At 58.0% G+C, this 19546-nt stretch overlaps 3 protein-coding genes and 1 long non-coding RNA gene across 4 annotated transcripts in view; 3 read left to right on the top strand and 1 right to left on the bottom strand.

Moving 5' to 3' along the window:
• The window catches only part of LOC140680820 (acid-sensing ion channel 1), a 19225-nt gene extending 9431 nt beyond the window's left edge, over window positions 1-9794 (top strand). Inside the window, exons 5-13 of the mRNA XM_072919575.1 lie at window positions 5432-5582; window positions 6065-6192; window positions 6384-6534; window positions 6615-6671; window positions 6755-6908; window positions 6983-7074; window positions 7333-7412; window positions 7506-7610; window positions 7838-9794. Coding sequence (XP_072775676.1) covers window positions 5432-5582; window positions 6065-6192; window positions 6384-6534; window positions 6615-6671; window positions 6755-6908; window positions 6983-7074; window positions 7333-7412; window positions 7506-7610; window positions 7838-7942 — 1023 coding nt within the window. The 3' untranslated portion in view covers window positions 7943-9794. The remainder of the gene's footprint in view (window positions 1-5431; window positions 5583-6064; window positions 6193-6383; window positions 6535-6614; window positions 6672-6754; window positions 6909-6982; window positions 7075-7332; window positions 7413-7505; window positions 7611-7837) is intronic.
• Window positions 443-5424, top strand: LOC140680826 (acid-sensing ion channel 1B-like). The gene has a single exon (XM_072919592.1). The coding sequence runs from the start codon at window positions 4109-4111 to the stop codon at window positions 4778-4780; it is 672 nt and encodes a 223-aa protein (XP_072775693.1). The 5' UTR covers window positions 443-4108; the 3' UTR covers window positions 4781-5424.
• LOC140680829 (uncharacterized) lies at window positions 8952-12515 on the bottom strand. The gene is made up of 2 exons (XR_012052202.1): window positions 12386-12515; window positions 8952-11510 (listed from the first exon to the last, which is right to left on the bottom strand). It is a non-coding gene; the product is annotated as an uncharacterized lncRNA (long non-coding RNA).
• Window positions 12430-19546, top strand: SMARCD1 (SWI/SNF related BAF chromatin remodeling complex subunit D1). The gene is made up of 13 exons (XM_072919576.1): window positions 12430-12594; window positions 12669-12856; window positions 13653-13695; window positions 13780-13902; window positions 14532-14654; window positions 15139-15255; window positions 15578-15679; window positions 15964-16125; window positions 16237-16334; window positions 16772-16907; window positions 17238-17360; window positions 17600-17701; window positions 17896-19546. Exons 1-13 carry the CDS (start codon window positions 12430-12432, stop codon window positions 17947-17949), a joined length of 1536 nt encoding a protein of 511 aa, XP_072775677.1. The 3' UTR covers window positions 17950-19546.

Raw genomic sequence — 19546 nt, 5'->3', positions numbered from 1 at the left:
GCTTTGAGAGATTAATAGAGTTTAAATGGAAGCGTTTGGAGAGGAGATAAGGCTCATCTGATATGAAATCATATGAAGCAATGGGATCCAGGGAGGCCCTGGCTCTCTAATGAAGTTCACTTAGCACATTACTCACTATAATGTGCTTTTTATTAAAGTCCTGTGCTGCAGGTGCTGAGTCTGCATCTGGGAACGCGGGGCTGGAATGGCACGGGCACCTGGAGTACCGGACCCTGCCACTTGAAGCAGCCGGGATGCAGCGTGGAAAAGGCACCTTTGGTTTCCTGTTTCCCATCCCGTTTGATCCAGGGACGCGATTCTGGTATCACCCAGCGCCACGGCATCAGCGGTGCCCGCGGCTGGGGCTGGTGGCCCTGCAGGGACTGGGTGGAGAGGAGGCGGAGGTGGGGAATAATACAGAGGGAAAAACTCCTTTTTAATCATCAATTTTTCTGCATTAGAATGTGACATGCTAATCCACTGTGAAGCGTCTAATCTGGGGGATAAAGGGCTGGATAACACAAGCTGCGCCCGGCTTGGCTGGCAGAGCGAGCCGAGGCAAGGTGGCAGCATCTGATAAGGGGTGCAGGATTAGTCCCGGCACAGATCCCGCCTGCCCAGGCAATCCCACCTTGCTTGGCTGCCTCTGCTCTGGCTCTCGCCAGGGTCAGGGAGGGATCTGCAGCACTGGAGCTGTCCCAGAGCGGCTCATCCCGCCCGGAGCCTCCACCATCATCTTGGCAGCTCTGGGAGCTGCAAAGCACATCCCTGGGCCCAGACAACTGGAAAACCTAATTTTTCTCCCTTTCAGTTTGCACAGCCGGGTGTGTGGTGGGAGCAGGACAGCCCAGCGGTGGGGTTTCCATCTGCCCCAAATGTCCACCCCCACGTGCTGCTTTGGCCGCCTCATCCCACCCCTCATCCCATCCCTTCCTAGCAGCCAGCTCCGACCTCCGGAGCACCCCCAGGGACGATGTGGGCAGCTCAGCCTCGGCTCAGCCAGTCTTTGGCAGGGACGGGCAGTGCCCGTCACAAAACCGAGCGGGTCCAGCTCCCGGGGCGCTTTCGGCGACAGCCTCCCCGGGGCTCGGAGACCTGGGATAACAGAGCTTGCAATGTTGTTTTCTCCTCGCCTCCTCGGAGATTGGTTTATCTCTATGAATAACTCCATCCCGGCTTTGATCTCCTCTGCCATTAAAGCGTGACAGGCTGTGAAATGTGCTGTTGCTGCCGTCAAATCCCGCTCCCGCTTCCCCCCCGCCGCCTCCGTGCTCCCCCGCTCCGGGAAACCTCCTTTCCCAGGCCCGTGAGGAGCTGCAGAGCAGCGAGCGGGGCCGAACCGCCCCGGGACAGTGGCCAAACACGGTGCTGGAGGCAGGAAAAACGCATCTCCTCCTCCCATCCCACACCTCTCACTGGGGCGGGGAGGAGGGCACGGAGCATCCCCGGTCCCAGCGCCGGCCCGGGTGTGGCGGCATCACCCCAGCACCCGCCACGGGGGCTGATGTCACGGCTAATTATAGCATCCCCCGTCCCTCGCCCCCGCCAAAGCTTTACCTGAGAGAGGGTAAAAATAACCCCAGGCGAGGGAGGAGCTGGAACGAGCCCAAGGACTCCTCCAGCATCTCCAAAACTTGCACAAACCAGGACGGCACCGCCCTGCCTGCAACACACGGCCGCACTTTGTCCCCAGTCTGGGGGTCAGGACGCGCTCCCCTTGGTCCTGGTGCCACCGTGCTCCGGGCTGCGGCTGTCCCCGGTCACCTTCACCCCGGCTCGGGTGTCGGCGCTGGGACAGGGGCGGTAACCGGAGCCGGGCCCTGCTGCTGGGAACCAGCCCCGGCGCACCCCGCGAGCTGTTTAAGCCGAGAGAAGCAGGTTAATGGCCCCAGTCGATGATGGAATGTTTTCATTACAGCATCTTTCCCTCTCTCTCCCTGCTGCAATCGCTCCCAAGAAGACACATTAAACCTCTCCGCGCCGAGGGAGCGGATCCGCCTCTCGCTCGCACCATCAGGGACTGGCTGATGGCCGCCGGCAGCACCGCTCACCTGTCCGAGCCCTGCCGGGGCTCACCAGCCCCCTCAACCTGCAATTCCTTAATTCCTTTTCCCTTTTCCTCTGCCCTTAACAGCAGTGGCACAGGAACCAAGTGCCAGAGCTGGGAGCAGCAGAAATCCCAGCCCAAACCCGGAGAGCTCCTGCCTGCTCCTCCCTGTCCCAAGCATCCTGAGCCAGCTTGTGTGGGATCAGCCCAGTGTTCCCACAGGGCTGAGCCAGCCCAACTCTTCCAAACCCCCTCCTGATGCTGTTACAGCCCTGCCCTGCAGCTGCAGCTCATCCCCACCAAAGACACAGGGCACCTGAGACCTGGCCCCGTGTCCTGGTGGCTCCCAGCCACCCAATCCACCTTCCTGACTCTTTTCTAGGAAGAGTTTTCCTCTCAGATTCTCTGGGATGCTCCCAAAGGGTGTAACCTTGATCTTGGCCTGATGAAATTTCATCCCGTGGCTCTGGTGCTCGTCCCCAAGGTCATCCACTCTTTCTCTCAGGTCCCCAAGTGACATCTGGCAGTGTCCCTCTTTCACAAGGGCCCGATTGAAGGGAATATTGAACTCGGGGAGCCCCAGGATGGGACACCCCACTGTCACATCATGGATCACTGCCCCTGGCAGGGATCCCCAGCATGTTCCACTGGCACCACGTGCCTAGGCATCTCAGATAATTGTGCTGGTATCAGATCAGATTTTTCTGAGTTCCTGGTGGATTTGTTCTCCCAGTTTGTGGTGTCCATGTGTGCCGGGATGTGCTCAGGGTCCAGGAACCCTGCAGGGAAGGAGATGCAGCAGCCGAACTGAGGGCTTGGGGTGAACTTCTTCCAGCCAGGCACCAGCCCAAAGCTCCCATCCAGCCCCTGCACATCCAAGTGCTGCTGGATTTAGATTCTCCCCCGGTGCTGGGATGGGGCTGGAGATTGCTCTGTGGTCTCTGGATGCTTTTATGAAGTGCTGAGTACAGGAAAGCAGCAAACCACGAGAAGGGGCTGCGCTGTGCAGAGAGGAGACACCTGTGCTCCCAGCGGCTCCATCCCAGCGTCCTGCACCAGAGCTGCTCCCTGGGACCCCCCAGCCTGGCTGGTTCAGCAGCACAAGGCCTGGAGGCCGTTCCTTGAGGGAAGAGGGGGCTCCCCGTGCCCTACTGGGATCCAAAGCATGAAGTGATGTGCCCAGCACTGACTGGGCTCTGCAGAAGGACTCGTTGCCTGGACAGCACCCAAACCTTGCGAAGACCAGCCCTGCTGGGAGGAGGACAGACCTCACACCACTGGGAATGCTGGATTTGCTGGATTCTCACGTGCACGCGCCGGTGCCCTGCGGCACAGGGGGACGAGCCTGCAGGGATGGGCATTGCCAGGGCAGGAGGAGCATCGCAGGACACCACAGCATCCTTCCCCCGACTCGGACCACCACTGAACCAGGACAGTGTCACGGGTATTTTGGGAAAACCTCTGGCTCCAGCTGCCCTGGGGATGAGTGCAGAGAGCCTGGCATATGGCGGCTCTGGAGACAGCCGGGGACCCAGCAGGGAGGGCCTGGCTGGAGCGGCTGCTTGGGCTGCCAGGGCCAGACCACTCAAGGATGGAGGGCACGGCATGGGGATGCAGCACCGGGTACCTGCACACCGGCACACACCGTGTGCCCCCGGCCTGGCAGCCCCTCGGGCCCCCAGGCAGCACTGGGAGCTCCCACGGCGCTTCTGGAGCCGGTGATGTCTCTGCTCCGTCCTGGCAGCCGGAGCCGGCCAGTCCCGAGGGGCCTGGGGAGCCCTCGGAACCGCCCCTCGCTCCTCCTCCCCTCCTGCTCCTGATATACCCTCCTCGCTCCGGCCCCTCCGAGCATCCCTCTGCTTCTCTCCCTCACTCCCGCTCGCCTCACTCCCTTTCCCTTCTCCGTTTCTCCTCTCTGAACTTGCCCCTTCCTCCTCCCCTGCTCTCCCCAGCCCCTCTCCACCAAGGAACTGACTGAAGACCCCAGACTGGAGCAGGGCACAGGCCAAGACCCCTACACCAGAGCCAGGACTTCCACAGCTGGGACCCCCAGGCTGGGTAATGCCTCTCCAGATATTCTGCACCATCTCCTTCTCCAGTGAGGAAGCACCAGAAGATGCTGCAGCCACTGCGAAGGGAGAAGATGAAGCAGACGAGTTCCTATATGGGCAGGAGGAGGATGAAGAGGACGAGGAGGACGCAGGAGCAGCCACGGACTTCGTGGCCTTTGCCAGCAGCTGCACCCTGCATGGGCTGAGCCACATCTTCGTGGAAGGCAGCCTGGGTGCCCGGCAGGCACTGTGGGCGCTGGCATTCCTCCTCTCCCTCTCCGTCTTCCTCTACCAGGTGGCCGACCGCATCGCCTACTACCTGGAGTACCACCACGTCACGCTGCTCAGGGAGGAGGACAGCCCCGAGATGACCTTCCCCGCAGTCACCTTCTGCAACATCAACCGTGTGCGGCTCTCGCAGCTCAGCCACGAGGACTTGCTCTACCTGGCCCCTCTGGTGGACTATGAGCCTGGGATGGAGCTGGGCTTCACCCCGGCCCAGCCCGGCCCCTGGGAGGAGGACGAGCCCCTAAATTTGTACGGGTTTTTTAACCGCACTTGCCACCGGCTGGAGGACATGCTGCTGAGCTGCAGCTACCGCGGCCAGCGCTGCGGCCCCGGGGACTTTGCGCCGGTGAGTAACCCCAGGGTGGCCCGGCACGGGGAGCAGCTCCGGCGCTGATCGGTGCCAGATCAGGCAGGTGATGCTGCCCCTGGAGCTTGCTCAGGGACAGGCTGATATTTCAGCCCCATCTGCCAGAGCTGGGGACGGCACCGGCTGTGGACATGCTCTGGTGGGACATGGAGCGTATCCCCGGGGCTGTGCTTGCTGTGGAAGTGCCTGGCACCTCCATCCTGCTGCCATCAGGGCCTCTGGGGCACCATGTGGTGCCACTGCCCTCACATGTCCCTTGCCCAGGCTGGCAGCAGCTCTGTGGTTTTGGGGCCATGCTGACTGCCGGAGGTGAGAGCTGGAACGGCTGAGCAGGGACGGGGGGGTCCAGGATCCTGTCCAGCCCTGTCCTCTGCAGGGATGGAGGAGGGCTTGGAGAAGGGCATCAGGCTGAGTGCCACCACCTTGGGGAGCCACAGCTGCCGTGGGCTCTCTGTAAATCTGCAGTGTCCCTTCCGAATCCATCCCTGTGGGAACATCTCCTCCACCAGGGCCAAGATGAGCAGTTCCAACACTGAGAGATGCTGTGGGTCAGGAGCCTGGCTCAGACCATGCCCAGGCTGGGATGGCTGAGTTTTGGGGTTGGGGATGCTCTCCTGGCTCTGTGCTGTGGCTGCACACGTCAGGGCCTCAGCCTCAGCCCTGTGTCCTCTCCTGCAGGTCTTTACCCGCTATGGGAAGTGCTACACCTTCAATGCGGGGCAGGACGGGAAGCCCCGGCTCATAACCATGAAGGGGGGCACTGGCAACGGCCTGGAGATCATGCTGGACATCCAGCAGGACGAGTACCTGCCAGTGTGGGGGGAAACAGGTAACCCACTGCCCCAGTGGGCCCACTCAGACACCAGCAGCTCCTGGGGTGCTGCCCAGCCCCTACTCACCTCCCCAGCCCCTTTCCACCTCCCCAGTCCCTTCCCAGCTCTCCAGACCACAGATCCACATCCCTGAGGCTCCCTTCTCTTCCCTCCTTCCATTTCTCATCTCTTCTGGTCTTTTCTTTCCCTTTTCCTTTTTGTCTTTGCTCTTTGCCATGGCAACTCCCCATCGTTTAGACACGCAGCCATCACTTGTTTATAAATAGAGTCAAATACTTTCCCTGCCACGCTCCTGGTTGTGGAGCAGGGCAAGGACATGGTGCAGCAAACAGAGGGACAGATGGATGGACATGTGGATGAATGACTTGGCCCAGGGGAAGTATGGGAGGCAGAAGATGTGGTCCCTCTCACAGCAGGCTCAGCACAGCCCCTTACAGCAGGGCTAGTGCTGTGCTCACCTCACTTCTCTCTGCCACAGATGAGACCTCGTTCGAAGCTGGGATCAAGGTGCAGATCCACAGCCAGGACGAGCCCCCGCTGATCGACCAGCTGGGCTTCGGGGTGGCTCCTGGCTTCCAGACCTTCGTGTCCTGCCAGGAGCAGCGGGTAGGAACTGGGCAGGTGTGGGACGTCCCTCCCAGCCTGCACTGCAGGAGCAGAGTCTCCTCTCTGTGCCCCTGTCCCCACGCCGGATGGAGGGGAGGACCCGGTCCTGGGGAACAGTGCCACGAGGGTGTCTGTCCCCTGCCACACTGAGGGGGGTTCTCTCCTCACTCCTGGCTTCTTTCCCCTTCCAGCTCATCTACCTGCCGCCTCCCTGGGGTGACTGCAAGGCCGTGGCGGGTGACTCGGAGTTCTACGACACCTACAGCATCACGGCCTGCCGGATCGACTGCGAGACCCGCTACCTGGTGGAGAACTGCAACTGCCGCATGGTGCACATGCCAGGTGAGCCCCGTGCCTGGCCTGGCCCCAGCCCAGCCCTCCAGTGTGGTCCCACCTGGAAAATGTGCTCTGTGTCTCCCCAGGCGATGCCCCTTACTGCACCCCGGAGCAGTACAAGGAGTGCGCGGACCCGGCCTTAGGTGAGGCTGCCTGGCCCTGTGGGTGGGACGGAGCCGCGGTGTCGGGTTTCTCCATCTCGACATCCCCCTCTCTCCCTGCACAGATTTCCTGGTGGAGAAGGACAATGAATACTGCATCTGTGAGATGCCCTGCAACATGACCCGCTACGGCAAAGAGCTCTCCATGGTCAAGATCCCCAGCAAGGCCTCGGCCAAGTACCTGGCCAAGAAGTACAACAAGTCGGAGCAGTACATTGGGTAAGGCACTGTGGGGTGATGGGGCCGGGGTCCCATCCCAAACCTCAGTCTGATGCCACTTCTCTCCTGCACAGGGAGAACATCCTGGTGCTGGATATCTTCTTTGAAGCCCTGAACTATGAGACGATCGAGCAGAAGAAAGCGTATGAGGTGGCAGGTCTGCTGGGTGAGTGTTGGTGGCTGTGGGGAGCCCTGTGACAGTCTCCAGCCAGAGTCCCCCAGCGAGGTGGCCTTGTGCTGGCCCCGTCACCACGGCCTGTTCCCAAGGCACCGGGATGTGCCGACAGCACAGATGTGGAGCAGGGCACCTCACTGCCATAACCAGGGACCAGTCACAGCGGTGACAAGTTCTGCCCTTTCTCTGCTCCCTCTGCCACCTGACTCTGCACTCAGGCCACCCTGATGGCTTCCCTCTCCTCTGCAGGTGACATTGGAGGGCAGATGGGGCTGTTCATTGGGGCCAGCATCCTCACAGTGCTGGAGCTGTTTGACTACGCCTATGAGGTGAGTGTCTCCTCCATCCCAAGGCTGTGCTCATGTGGGACGTGGGGAAGGGCCACCCATGAGCCCCACGGTGCTGAAACGTGGCTCTGGCAGGTGATAAAACACCGGCTGTGCCGGCGGGGCAAGTGCCGCAAGAACCACAAGAGGAACAACCCAGACAAGGGCGTCGCGCTGAGCATGGACGACGTGAAGCGCCACGTGAGTGCGGGGCACAGCACGGTCCCCTCCTGCCTGTCCTCTCCTGCTTGTCCCCTCCTGCAGTTGGGGGCTGCCCCAGAGGTGCCATGGAATGGGGAATCACCGTTTTGGGGAGCCCCTGGGAAAGGAGCAGAGGGCCCCGGCAGAGAGGCTGTGGGGGGATGGCACTGGGTCTCTGCAAGGACCTGGATGAAAGCAGCGGCTCCAACATCCCATTTATCCTGCAGAATCCCTGTGAAAGCATACGGGGACACCCAGCAGGCATGACGTACGCAGCCAACATCCTACCTCACCACCCGGCCCGGGGCACCTTTGAGGACTTCACCTGCTAACCGACGTCTGGATGTACAACCTGAGCTACCAAAGCCCTGCGAGAGCTGCCCTTCTCCCCGCCAGCGCCAGCGGAGAGACACATCTAGGGGGCCTTTGCTCCTTGGCACGGTGGGACACGGACAAGAGCGACGGCCTCGGATTTGGGGGCGGGCAGTGGGGTCGGGCAAAGCCAGACCCTGGCGCAGCCCCCGCGGCAGCTGCTCTGTGCCTGCCCTGCTCCTTCAGAGACTCCAGGATGCTCCAGCCCGGCTGTCCCACGGAGCGGGAGCAACACGCACAGCGGGCCAGGGCACGGGCCTGCCCCGGCTCCCCCTTGGCTCCCCTCAGCCTTTTTAACTAGAACCCAGAAGCCAAGAAGAAGCAGCCGTTCGGCCGCGGTCTCCATCCACAGCCCTGTCCGTCAGTTCTCCGTCATCTCCATGCTCATCCTACTCCAATGCCTTGGCCGTGCCTGCCGGGCCCCCTGTGCCCGGTGGGGGAGCATCGGGAGCCCCCGGTGTGCCCGGCATGGGGCAGCAGGCCGGGAGTCCCCGGAGAGCGCCTCTGTCCCCTGGGACCACAGCCCTGGCTCGCCCAGGCACTCCCAGCATGAAGACGTGGCACCTCCACCTGTCCAGAACGTCTTCCTTGGCCCCTGCCCCGGGATCAGCCCGGGATCAGCCCGGATCAGCCCTGGGAGCACCGGAGGGGGCTCAGCTGGGAGGTGCCACCTCGGCTCTGAGAACACCGGGCACTGTCCCTCCCCACCCACCCCTCCTGGGCTCCGGGCAGCCTGGCCAGTTCCAGCACTGCCCTGCGGTCCCTGCTGTCTGCAGGGAACCCCAAACCCAGCCATCCTCTGGGAGAAAGGCACAAGGAAACCCCTGGTCCATTTGTCCCCAGCCGGGGATGCCCCCTTGGCACCACCATGGCTGGGAAGGCACCAGAGCCCCAACCCCCCCGGGGTTCAAGGGGGCCCTGGGGCCACAGCTCCAGCCCTGCTGAGCCCCGGCAGCCGCTGCCCAGGGGGGTTTGGGGTGTCTGTGGGTTCCCAGCGCCGTGCTGCCCCTCCCTGGCACAGCCCTGCCCTGGCTGAGGTCCACGGCCACCAGGTCACTGCCCCCTGGGCCTGTCAGTGCCCACCAGTCCCCTCCGGGGTCCCCGCTGGGTCCCTCCAGCCCCCAGGCCAGAGCCCTCCCTGGGCCCAAAGTGCTACTTACCTTTAAGAGCTTTTGCAATAAGTCTTTTTAGTAATTTTTTTTTTTTTCTAAACGGCAGTTTTGGTTTTTATTCTTGTAATTTTTATTCTTATTATTTGCTTCCTGACCAAAATTAGGAACTGGGGGTCAGTCCTTTGTATCCAGCGATCACCCAAAGACGACGGCTCGGCCACATCCATAAATTTTCTTATGGATTTCTCCTAATGTTTCATCACGTTTCATTTATTTATTTTCTTTCTTTCTCTTTCCCATTCAAGCTTTTAAAGATGGGGCTGGGATTTGACCTTGAGGCTCACCTGTTGAAGAAAATGCTTTTTTGTTATTATGTCATCGGCATTTTATATTTCTTATATATAATATATATGACTATATATATATGTGTACATATAAATATATATATCTATATGCATCATGCCAGTGTAGATACCCATCCAGTAGCATTTAGGCCTTGTTCTTGTGCCATTTTTTTTTTTCTGTTACTGATCTCTGAATGCCTTCAAATGTATAAAGTGTGGAATTCTCTGCGGTATCTGTACTATGTACACACATTTTCATAGGAAGCACAATAAGATGACAGATGCATTGTACATCAATACCTGCTACTCTTAACAACGATGATATAAAGAATGATATAAATGATATAACTCCCCCACGCCGAGCCTTTCTCTCTTGCTGAGCTGCTGGAAATGCTCCCCCGAGGAGGCAGGTGGGGACAGCCTCATCCCGGGATGCTCCTGGAGCTCAGGGAAAGGGAAGGGGGGAAAAAGCTTTGGGCCAGACTTGATGAGCAGGGTGTGCCCTGGGGCAGAGCTGAGAATCCCTTTCCTGGGAGCTCCTGGTGCCTCATCTGCCTTCCCAAGGAATTCAGCCCAAGGAACACAGGGCTGGAGGAGGGAAATGATTCCTGCTCCTGAACAGGGAAAGGAGAATAGGAGAATTAACACTCACTGAGCTGTTAAGCCCTGACAGCTCCAGGACCTCCATGGTTTGGGACCCACCTGAGGTCCGACAAGAGTCACCAGGTGGAATTTCACCTGGGAGCTCAACCCAAATATAAACACACACCTTTTGTCCTAAAAATTTCCAGCTACAAAGAGCAGTAGTAACAACTGAGCAGATCCAACAGTGGGCATCCAGAAATAGCCCTCAGGACTCCATGGAGATGGAGTAATAGGGAGTGGGAGTGGGCAGGGAATGCTGAAATGCCAACGCACACCCACACCCACCCTCCTCCCCCAGTCCCTTGGCTCCGACCGTGTCCCCTGGCTCCTGGAAATGGCAGAAATGCAGTTTTGCATCTCAACGAGAACAGTCTCACCCCGCTCTGGCGCTTCCCGGCCAGAGCTGGAGCTGCAAAGGGCAGGGGGTGGGATTGGAAGGAGAACGGGCGGGCCAGGAGGGCGTTAATGACCCCGATTAATCGCATCCCGCTCGCTCCCCGCGGCATCCCCGGCTCCGGGGGCTGTAATCCCTCCGGGAGCAGGTCACCCCGTCCATCTGTCACAGCGCGGCTCTCCGGGAGCTGTCTGAGCCCCAGGGGCAGCGCAGCCCTGCAATTCCCGTGGGATGCAGCAGGTACCACCGGGATGGGACGTGCAGAAGCTGCTCTTTCCAGGCACAAGGCTCCATCGTGGGACAGCAGGAGTGGGCTGGGACATCAGCCTGTTGGGGATGCAGGGCTTCAGGCTGTTTGGGATCTGGAGATCTTCAGTCTGTTCAGGATCTGAAGCTCTTTCGGATCCAGCTAGTCTCACCCTGACCAGGATTTAGGGAGTCTCTGGAGATCTGGGGAGATCTGGGGACCTTCAGCCCGTTCAGGATCCATGGAGACTCAGCCCATGGAGACACCCAGCCCACGCAGGCTCTGTGGAGATCCCGAGATTCCACCAGCTCCCGTCGCAGGCCAGAATTCCCCATCTCCCCTCGCCGGCTGCCAGTGACAGCAGGCACCGAGGGACAATGCCACAGCCCTGGCTGCTGCCAAAGTTTCCATGGAGCCACCAGCAGGTGCAGGGGAGGCATTTCCAAAGCTGTTCCACCAAACCCTCCAGACAAGAGAAAGGAGGAAGGGCACACTGAGGTCACCCCGGAGCCTCTCCAGGCTGAACAATCCCAATTCTCCCAGTCTTTCCTCACAGCAGAGCTGCTCCATCCCTCACATCATCCTGGTGCCTCCTCCTGACTCGCTCCAGCAGCTCCACATCCTCCCTGGGCTGGGACCTCCAGGCTGGAGGCAGTGCTCATCAGATGCTCATCATTAAGTGTTTAATTAATACTCGTGGTGTGATTGCACACTTGGCTTTTTCCATGGATTAATGCTGACTGGATTTGTGTCCCTTTTCTCTCTGGGCACAGGAAAAGGAAACTGCTTCAGGGAAAAGGAACTTAATGTTAATACTTGCAGAAAGTGTCCTTTAACTCCAACCTCCTGCTCCCCGAGGAACCCCAGGGGAGACAGGAATCCTTTTCCTGGTGCTCTGCCTGAACCTGCACAAACTGTACCCATCCGTGGCCATTTGTTTTCCCCCTAAACTTCATCTCTAAGAATCCCCAGGCTGGAAAAGATCACCAAGTGCACACTGTGACTGATCTCAACTGAGTGCCATGTCCAGCTGTTCCCTGGACATCTCCAGGGATGGTGACTCCCCCATCTCTCAGGGCAGCCCCTCACCACCCTTTCCATGGAGAAATCCCTCCTGAATGTAACAGGGGGGAGCTCAGGTGAGGGATGTCACTGCCACACCTGCACATCGGGGCCTTCCATGCCTGGGAAAGGCACATCCACCTCCCTCAGAGCACAACCCCGGAGCAAGGGAGGCTCCAGCACCAGGGAACAGGAGCTGTAATCACAGCTGGGGAGTGGGGGCTGACACCCCCGACCCTTCCCAGTGTTTGGGACCATCCTGCACCCCCAATCCCACCCCTCAATGTCCACATTCCCTTCCCTGACCCCCTTCCTGCACCCCCAATCTCACCCCTGCAGGTCCCCATTGCCTTCCCTGATCCCCCAGGACCTGCCCCCCAGTCCCACCCCTCAAGGTCCCTGTTCCCACCCCGATCCCCCAGGACCTGCCCCCCAGTCCCACCCCTCAGGGTCCCCATTCCCACCCCGATCCCTTCCCTGAGCCTCCCACCCCTCACGGCCCCAGATCGCCCCCCCATCCCCGCCGCTCGGCCCTCCCCTCCGGCAGGGGGCGCTGCCGGCGGCGGGCGCGGGCGGATCCTCCCCGGCGCTCCGCGTACCGTGCGCGGCCGTTTCCGGTTCCGCTCCCTTTGTGCGAGACAAGATGGCGGCGCGGGCCGGGTTTCAGTCGGGGCCTGCGAGCGGCGGCGGCGCTGGGGCCACGCCCGGGGCCGCGCTGGGCCCGGGAGCGCCGGGCGGGGCGGTGCGCATGGGCCCGGCGCCGGGGCAGGGCCTGTACCGCTCGCCGTTGCCCGGAGCCGCCTACCCGGTGAGGCGGGGCGGCGCGGGGCGGGGCCCGGGGCCGGGCGCGGCGGGCGCTGACCGAGTCTGTTCTCTCCGCAGCGCCCCGGGATGCTGCCGGGCGGCCGCCTGGCGCCGCAGGGCCCGGCCATGGGGCCTCCCGGGTACGGAGGGAGCCCAGCGGTGCGGCCCGCGCTGGCGCAGGCCGGGCTGGACCAGGCTCGCAAGCGGCCGGCGCCGCAGCAGCTTCAGCAGGTGCAGCCGCAGGCGGTGCCCAACCGCAACCACAAGTAAGGCACGGGAGAGGGCTCATCCCGGGGCTAACGGGGACATCTCCCGCTCCTGGGGACATCCCGGACAATGGGAGTATCTTGGGGCAGCAGCAGCAACAACATCCCCTGGGCTGTCGTGGGAATCGGGAGGAATTTCTTCATGGAAATGGCCAGGCTTTGGAAGGAAGGGGCTGCCCAGGAAGGTGGTGGAGTTCCCATCCCTGGAGGTTTCCAAAGAATGATGGACGTGGCACTGAGGGCTCTGGGTTGGTGACAAGGTGGGGATCAGGTACAGCTTGGGAGTCAAGGGTCTGGAATGAATCTTTTCCAATCTCAAGGATTCTGGAGTTCCTGGCCCTCCTGCAGTGCTGAACGGTCCTGTCAGGTCCTTGTGCATTCCCTGGGATTGGAGAACAACGCTGGGCAGGGCAGTGCTGAGTTTATGTCACGTGTCTGCATCCTGATGTGATGCCCCAGTGACAATGGAATTTGTCCTGGATTTAAAATGCTGTCCCTGGAAAAGGCAATCCAAAGTTGATTGAGGCTGGAGGGTCACTTGGTGTGGATGTTGTGTCAAGTCCTCCTTCCCAAGGGATGAACCCTCTTTCCAACAGAGGCAGCCTGTTTTTTAGTAGATGTAATTCCCGTTCCTGTGGTCAGAGGGGTGGGGAACATTGAGATAACCAGTTAACCACACTGGAGCAGGGCCCAGCTAACTGGGGAGCCCTTGTCCACTCGGTGCTGCAGGTCTGTGAGTTCCTGTGCCCAGAGCCATTCCCATTTTCAGACCTCTTTTGCCTCTTTCCCCTGTCAGTGCCAAGAAGAAGAAGATGGCAGATAAAATCCTCCCGCAGCGGGTGAGTGGGGCACGGGGAGGGGCTCGGGGGGAGGTGAGGCAGCCTGGGGGGCTGGTGGGCATTTCCATCCTTGCTTGGCCACAGATCCGTGAGCTCGTGCCCGAATCCCAGGCCTACATGGACCTGCTGGCCTTCGAGAGGAAGCTGGACCAGACCATCATGAGGAAGCGCCTGGATATCCAGGAGGCTCTGAAACGTCCCATCAAGGTAAGGGGAGTCTGTGGGCTGTCTCCAGGCTTTGGAAGCTCCTGAGTTCAGGCAGCAGGAGGGCACTGAAGGGTCGTGTCCTCTGATGTGGCATATCAGAGGTCCCAGTGTTCTGGACACAGCCAAGGACTGGCGTCGCTATTGGACGTGAGTACACAGAAGCCTGGTAAGTTTAAAAGAGAAAAAGAGCTAATTTTATTTCTGACCTCGTAGTATATAGAATTCTAAAAGTGACAGTGGATGGAGGATGAAATTGCTACTTCTCCAACCACACTGGTCAAACTGACAGTCTATCAATTCTCTCTTCCCACGAAGAAGAATGAAAAACAATCATTATTTACATGAACAGTGTGTGAGAACTCCAGTAGAAATATGTAAACATTATCATAAGGTTAAAGAAGTTTTATGAGAACTTTAAAACTTTCAAAAGAACTATAAAAGAAAACTTAACACTTTTAAAAATCAGGGTAACAGACTGGGACCAGCAGCACCTCTGTCCTCGCTGTGTGCTCCAGGAGAGGGGGAATGCGAGGCAGCTGAAAACACTGAGCTCAGTTGTAGCAAAGACTGTGCAGGACAGCTGGCCCTGTGCAGGAGGATTAACTCTGAGCTGATGCTTTTTCTCCTAGCAAAAGCGAAAGCTGCGTATTTTTATCTCCAACACCTTCAACCCCGCCAAGTCGGACGCGGAGGACGGCGAAGGAACCGTCGCCTCCTGGGAGCTTCGGGTGGAAGGACGGCTGTTGGAGGATGTAAGTGGGAAGTGCCCATCCTCAGAGGACACTGTGGATGTGGAGTTGGCAATGAAACCAGTTTCCCAGTGTCTGAGAGCACAGCTGGGGCTTGATATCCTCCTTCATCTCTGTTTTCCAAGGAGTCTGATGGTGACGAGACCGAGAGCCCAGCTTGGAGACCGATGGGTGTCCCCATGGCAGGACATGAGTTGTCCAAAGTTCTTAGAGTTGTGAGAATCACTGGTGAGAGCAGCTCAGTGGCACTTGTGTCCCCAGCTCTGAGAACCAGGGCACTGGCATTGTACGTAACTGCTGAGGGGTTTAACTCCTGCGAGCTCATCTTTAACTCCAGTCTTTCCCTTTCTGACTTGGAAACTTGATTTTTGAGCACACGTTGGTGAATTCAGGTGTTCAGAACTTACAGGAGCTGTTGTGCACGGTGGCTGTGCTTGAGTGCTGAGACTTGCTGCCCTAACCCTCTTCCTCCCTATGTTGCTTGCAGTCTGCTCTGTCCAAATATGATGCCACCAAGCAGAAAAGGAAATTTTCGTCCTTCTTTAAATCTCTGGTCATTGAACTTGATAAAGACCTGTATGGCCCTGACAATCACCTAGTAGAGGTGAGCTGCTTTTTGCTGTGTTTCCTCTAAAAGTGGGTTGGTGTTTCAGCAGGTGGGGTTTGTGTGTCATTTATAACTTGGGAGGTGGGAATCCTTGAGGCTCCTGGGAGCCAGGAGCTCTTGAATTCTCACTTTGGCTTTTCCTCTCACTTGCTGAAGGTCAGAACAAATGTATTGACTCTTGTTTCAGACTCTTAAGTAGGAAGAATTGGAGCTTTCTCTAGTGGGGTGGGATTTACTGGCAAAGCCTTTTTGGGTGCCCAGCAGCAGGAGCATGGAAATCATGTTTGGGGGGGCTTCTGAATTCCCTCTCATGTTCCAGTGGCACAGGACTGCTACGACTCAGGAGACAGATGGCTTCCAGGTGAAGAGGCCGGGGGATGTGAACGTGCGCTGCACTGTCCTGCTGATGCTGGATTACCAGGTAGCATAGTAGGGAAAAATTCCTCCCTGTAGGGGTGGGGAGCCCCTGGCACAGCTGCCCAGGGAAGCTGTGGCTGCCCCTGGATCCCTGGAAGTTCCCAGTGCCAGGTTGGACAGGGCTTGGAGTACCCTGGGATAGTGGAAGGTGCCCCTGCCCATGGCAGGGGGTGGAATGAGATTTCTTTAAGGTCCTTCCCAACCCAAACCATTGCATGATTTCATGCTGGGAGCAGCTGGGCATGCACCTCTACCTGTGTCTCACCTGCGTCACCTCTCTTTGTTCAGCCTCCCCAGTTCAAACTGGATCCACGCCTGGCTCGGCTCCTGGGCATCCACACCCAGACCCGGCCCGTGATCATCCAGGCCCTGTGGCAGTACATCAAGACCCACAAGCTGCAGGACCCCCACGAGCGGGAGTTTGTCATCTGTGACAAGTACCTGCAGCAGGTGAGCAATGGCAGGGCAGGAACAGCAGCAGCTGGATCAGTTTCCAGCATGGGCAGCTGGGAGTGGCTGCAGCGAGCCCCTGCTCCTCCCTCAGCCCTGTCTCTGTCACAGATATTCGAGTCGCAGCGGATGAAGTTCTCTGAGATCCCACAAAGGCTTCATGCCTTGCTGATGCCCCCTGAACCAATCATCATCAATCATGTGATCAGGTGAGGCTGCTCCACGTGAGTTCCTGTTTCCAGGAGGGAGTGGGAGGGTGGGATGGATGAGGCTGGCATGGGAGGACGATGTGATATGTCCTGATTTTCAGCAGCAGTTCCCATGTTGCCTGTCACTGTTCCTTTGTACAAGAGCAGCTGCCTCTCTTATTACCACATCCCTCTTCCAAAGGCACTCCCGCATCTCTGCTGTGGACAGAAACCTTCTTGGAGCACTCATTTTTTTTTTTGCTGCAAAGCAACTGGTGGGCTTTAGCTGCTTTTAGGGCTGAGGCTGACAGTGGCATGGCTTTTCCCTGTCCCTGCCTGCAGTCCATTAGCTGCAGCATCCCAGAGGAGTTGCATTTGCTGCTTTCTTGAACTGGTCCCAGATTTTGCCTTCTTTCTGGAGCTACTCCCTGATTTTGGTTTCTTGTGGATGTCCCCAGTGTTGACCCAAATGACCAGAAGAAGACAGCCTGCTATGACATTGATGTGGAGGTGGACGATACCCTGAAAACTCAGATGAATTCCTTTCTGCTCTCCACAGCCAGTCAACAGGAAATTGCTGCTCTGGATAACAAGGTAGGAAAAGCTCCTTCAGGTCTTCTCTCCTTGTTGCTGGGCAGGGATGTGTCTCTGGACAAAGGATAGGAGTGCTCTGTTGTTTAAAAGATGCAGTGGGATGAGGCGTGTTTACAAACGTGGCTGTACCTGGAAATGTGATTTTTAAAGCAACTGGTCTATGGGAAAATTGGTAATATTTAGCGAGCAGGGAACTGGGAGCTGAACATCCAGTTTAAGGTAAGTATAAGTTAACTAGAGAGTGTAAGAATTTTCCTTCATTGTTGGATCCCTTGATGTTTCTGACTTCTCCCTCGTTCAGCAGTTCCATTCTGTGTTTGTGTCCTTCAGATCCATGAAACAATTGAGACCATCAACCAGCTGAAGACACAGCGTGAATTCATGCTGAGCTTTGCCCGAGATCCTCAGGGCTTCATCAACGACTGGCTCCAGTCCCAGTGCCGGGATTTGAAGGTAAAAGCTTTGTCTTGTGTGGAGGGTGGTCCAGTTCACACGCTTCCCTCATTAGAATGAGCTCCCACAGAGAGAAGGAGACAATTTCCTCCTCAGAAATTGAGGCTAGGATTTGAGTCAAGCATAAGAAGCTGACCTGAGCGCACTGAGATGTCTGTGAGGAAGGGGAAGGGGGTGGGTTTGCTCGGCACAGCCAGAGCTTTTGCACTCGCTGAGCTGTTGTGCCTTTGTGCTCCCAGACAATGACTGATGTCGTTGGGAATCCTGAGGAGGAGCGCAGGGCCGAGTTCTACTTCCAACCGTGGGCGCAGGAAGCCGTGTGCCGATACTTCTACTCCAAGGTGAGTGTCCCCAGGCAGGGGTTCCTCTCCATGCCTGTCACTCCTTGGGGCACACAGTGCTGGGGGAAGGTAGCAGTTGCACCTAGGTCCCAGTTTGAGCTCGCCCTTTCCCAGCTGGCTCCTGTGTGTTAACTGGGTGCTCTGGTGCTGCACCGCCCGAGGGTGTTAATGCTGCAACTCGGCTCCTCTTGCAGGTGCAGCAGAGACGGCAGGAACTGGAGCAGGCCCTGGGGATCCGGAACACATAGGCTGCTCTGCTCCTCCCCAGGCAGAAGCATCACAGCTGTTTGTGGAGACAGAGCTGCAGAGCTCACTGTTCCAGTTCACCGAATCCCACTCTGGCAGCGAGGCCCACGTTATTCATCCTGGCGTTGTCCCTGCAGGGGCAAGCCCAGGACACCTGGGGCGAGCAGACAGGCTCCAATGAGCACACATTTCTACCTGGTTTTCTTCCTGACTGTTGCCTTGTCAGTCCCAAGGCTTCCACAAGCATCCCCGTGACTCTGCACTGTCCGTAGTGTCCCCGGTAGCCAGAGTGACTCAGAGCCTTCTCTCAGCCCATTCCTCCCCAGCCAGCATCTGGCTGGGCACTCAGAGCTGGCTCTGAAGCCTGGCTCTGCTTTAAGGTGTGGCTGGGCTCTTCCCTGCCACATTTTACAGCCCGTGCCAGGCGCTGTTGTGGGCAGGATGCCATGAGCTGACATACCTCCCTGCCCTCACCCCCTCCTCAGAGGGTGCTGCTGCACTGGGCTGCCTCATAGGTCACTCTCCTCCTTGAGGAAGTTACTGAACTGTGTAGAGAATTGCTTCTTCCCTTCTCCCTTCTCCCCTGCCACATTCCCTTCGTGTTCCGTGACGGACTGTCCTAGGCTGGGATCACAGGGAGACAAGGCCTTGGCTTCCTGCAGGGATGTGGAAGCGTTGGAGTGATGCAGCGCTCTGCGCTTCAAACACCTACAAGTGGGTTCAGCCAACCACGTGGCTGCTTGTTTTCCCTGAAGCAGGGAGAGGAGATGGAGCAGCTGCCTGGAATTCTGTAGGGACACTGTTGTAGGCTCATTCCTTCAGGACAGTTGTCCTGTGTCACTGGGGACCAGAGGGTCCTTCTTGTGGGTCCTAGGGTCCAAGAACAGGACAGTTCTTGGAAATGGACATTTTTCCAAGCATATGTGAGTTAGCAGGTGTTTCCATGCTGAAGCTCCTGTGGTTTTTAGTCAAGTTTTAGGCTGTGGGGCTGCCATAGGGCCCAGCATGGTTCAGGAATGTACAAATGGATTTTCTCCACTGTGAGGAGTAGCAGCCCTGATGCCTCCTCCTGGAATGAGGTACTGGTGGTCAGGCTTAGGAGAATGAAATAGCTCCTCTTCACTCCAATCCCAGTGTTTGTGCTCGGGACTATAATGCAAATGGACTCACAAGTTGGTCTGACTCTTGGAATAGCTGCAGGATCATGTTACTGATGAGCACTCATCCAGTTCAGTGTGGCTGGGGAGGCTGCCGTGAGATGGAGCACCTGGGTGGCCCTACTACTCCTTGTGTCTGTGTTACTACATGTCTGTGAGTAATAGACTCTCGACTCCCCCTCTCCTTTGCCCTTCTGAAATGCTCCTCTGGTGGTACTGAGATGAAGGTCTTGGTGCTGGAGAAGCAGCCCCTGACTCCTCAGGGTACTCCCACAGGAGGGATGCTGAGTCCTACATAGGCAAACGTAGCTGTTGCAGAGTAACTGCTCTTCTTAACTGAATATTACGGTTTTTTCCATGGACCAATTTTTTTTTTTTTTTTTTTTTGTACTGTATCCTTGTAGACGTCACCCAGTTTTAATAAAAGACTCCTGTGAAGGAA

This window comes from Taeniopygia guttata, chromosome 29, assembly GCF_048771995.1.
Source record: "Taeniopygia guttata chromosome 29, bTaeGut7.mat, whole genome shotgun sequence".
Taxonomy (NCBI): domain Eukaryota; kingdom Metazoa; phylum Chordata; class Aves; order Passeriformes; family Estrildidae; genus Taeniopygia; species Taeniopygia guttata.
The sequence above is the reverse complement of the archived record's forward strand: the minus strand, read 5'-3'. Positions and strand labels throughout refer to the sequence as shown.

Coding starts and splice junctions, on each gene's coding strand:
- SMARCD1 (XM_072919576.1), top strand. CDS start 12,430: ATGGCGGCGCGGGCCGGGTTTCAGTCGGGGCCTGCGAGCGGCGGCGGC. Junction 14,655..15,138: donor AAGGACGGCTGTTGGAGGAT/GTAAGTGGGAAG, acceptor TGTTGCTTGCAG/TCTGCTCTGTCCAAATATGA. Junction 15,256..15,577: donor CTGACAATCACCTAGTAGAG/GTGAGCTGCTTT, acceptor CTCATGTTCCAG/TGGCACAGGACTGCTACGAC.
- LOC140680826 (XM_072919592.1), top strand. CDS start 4,109: ATGCCTCTCCAGATATTCTGCACCATCTCCTTCTCCAGTGAGGAAGCA.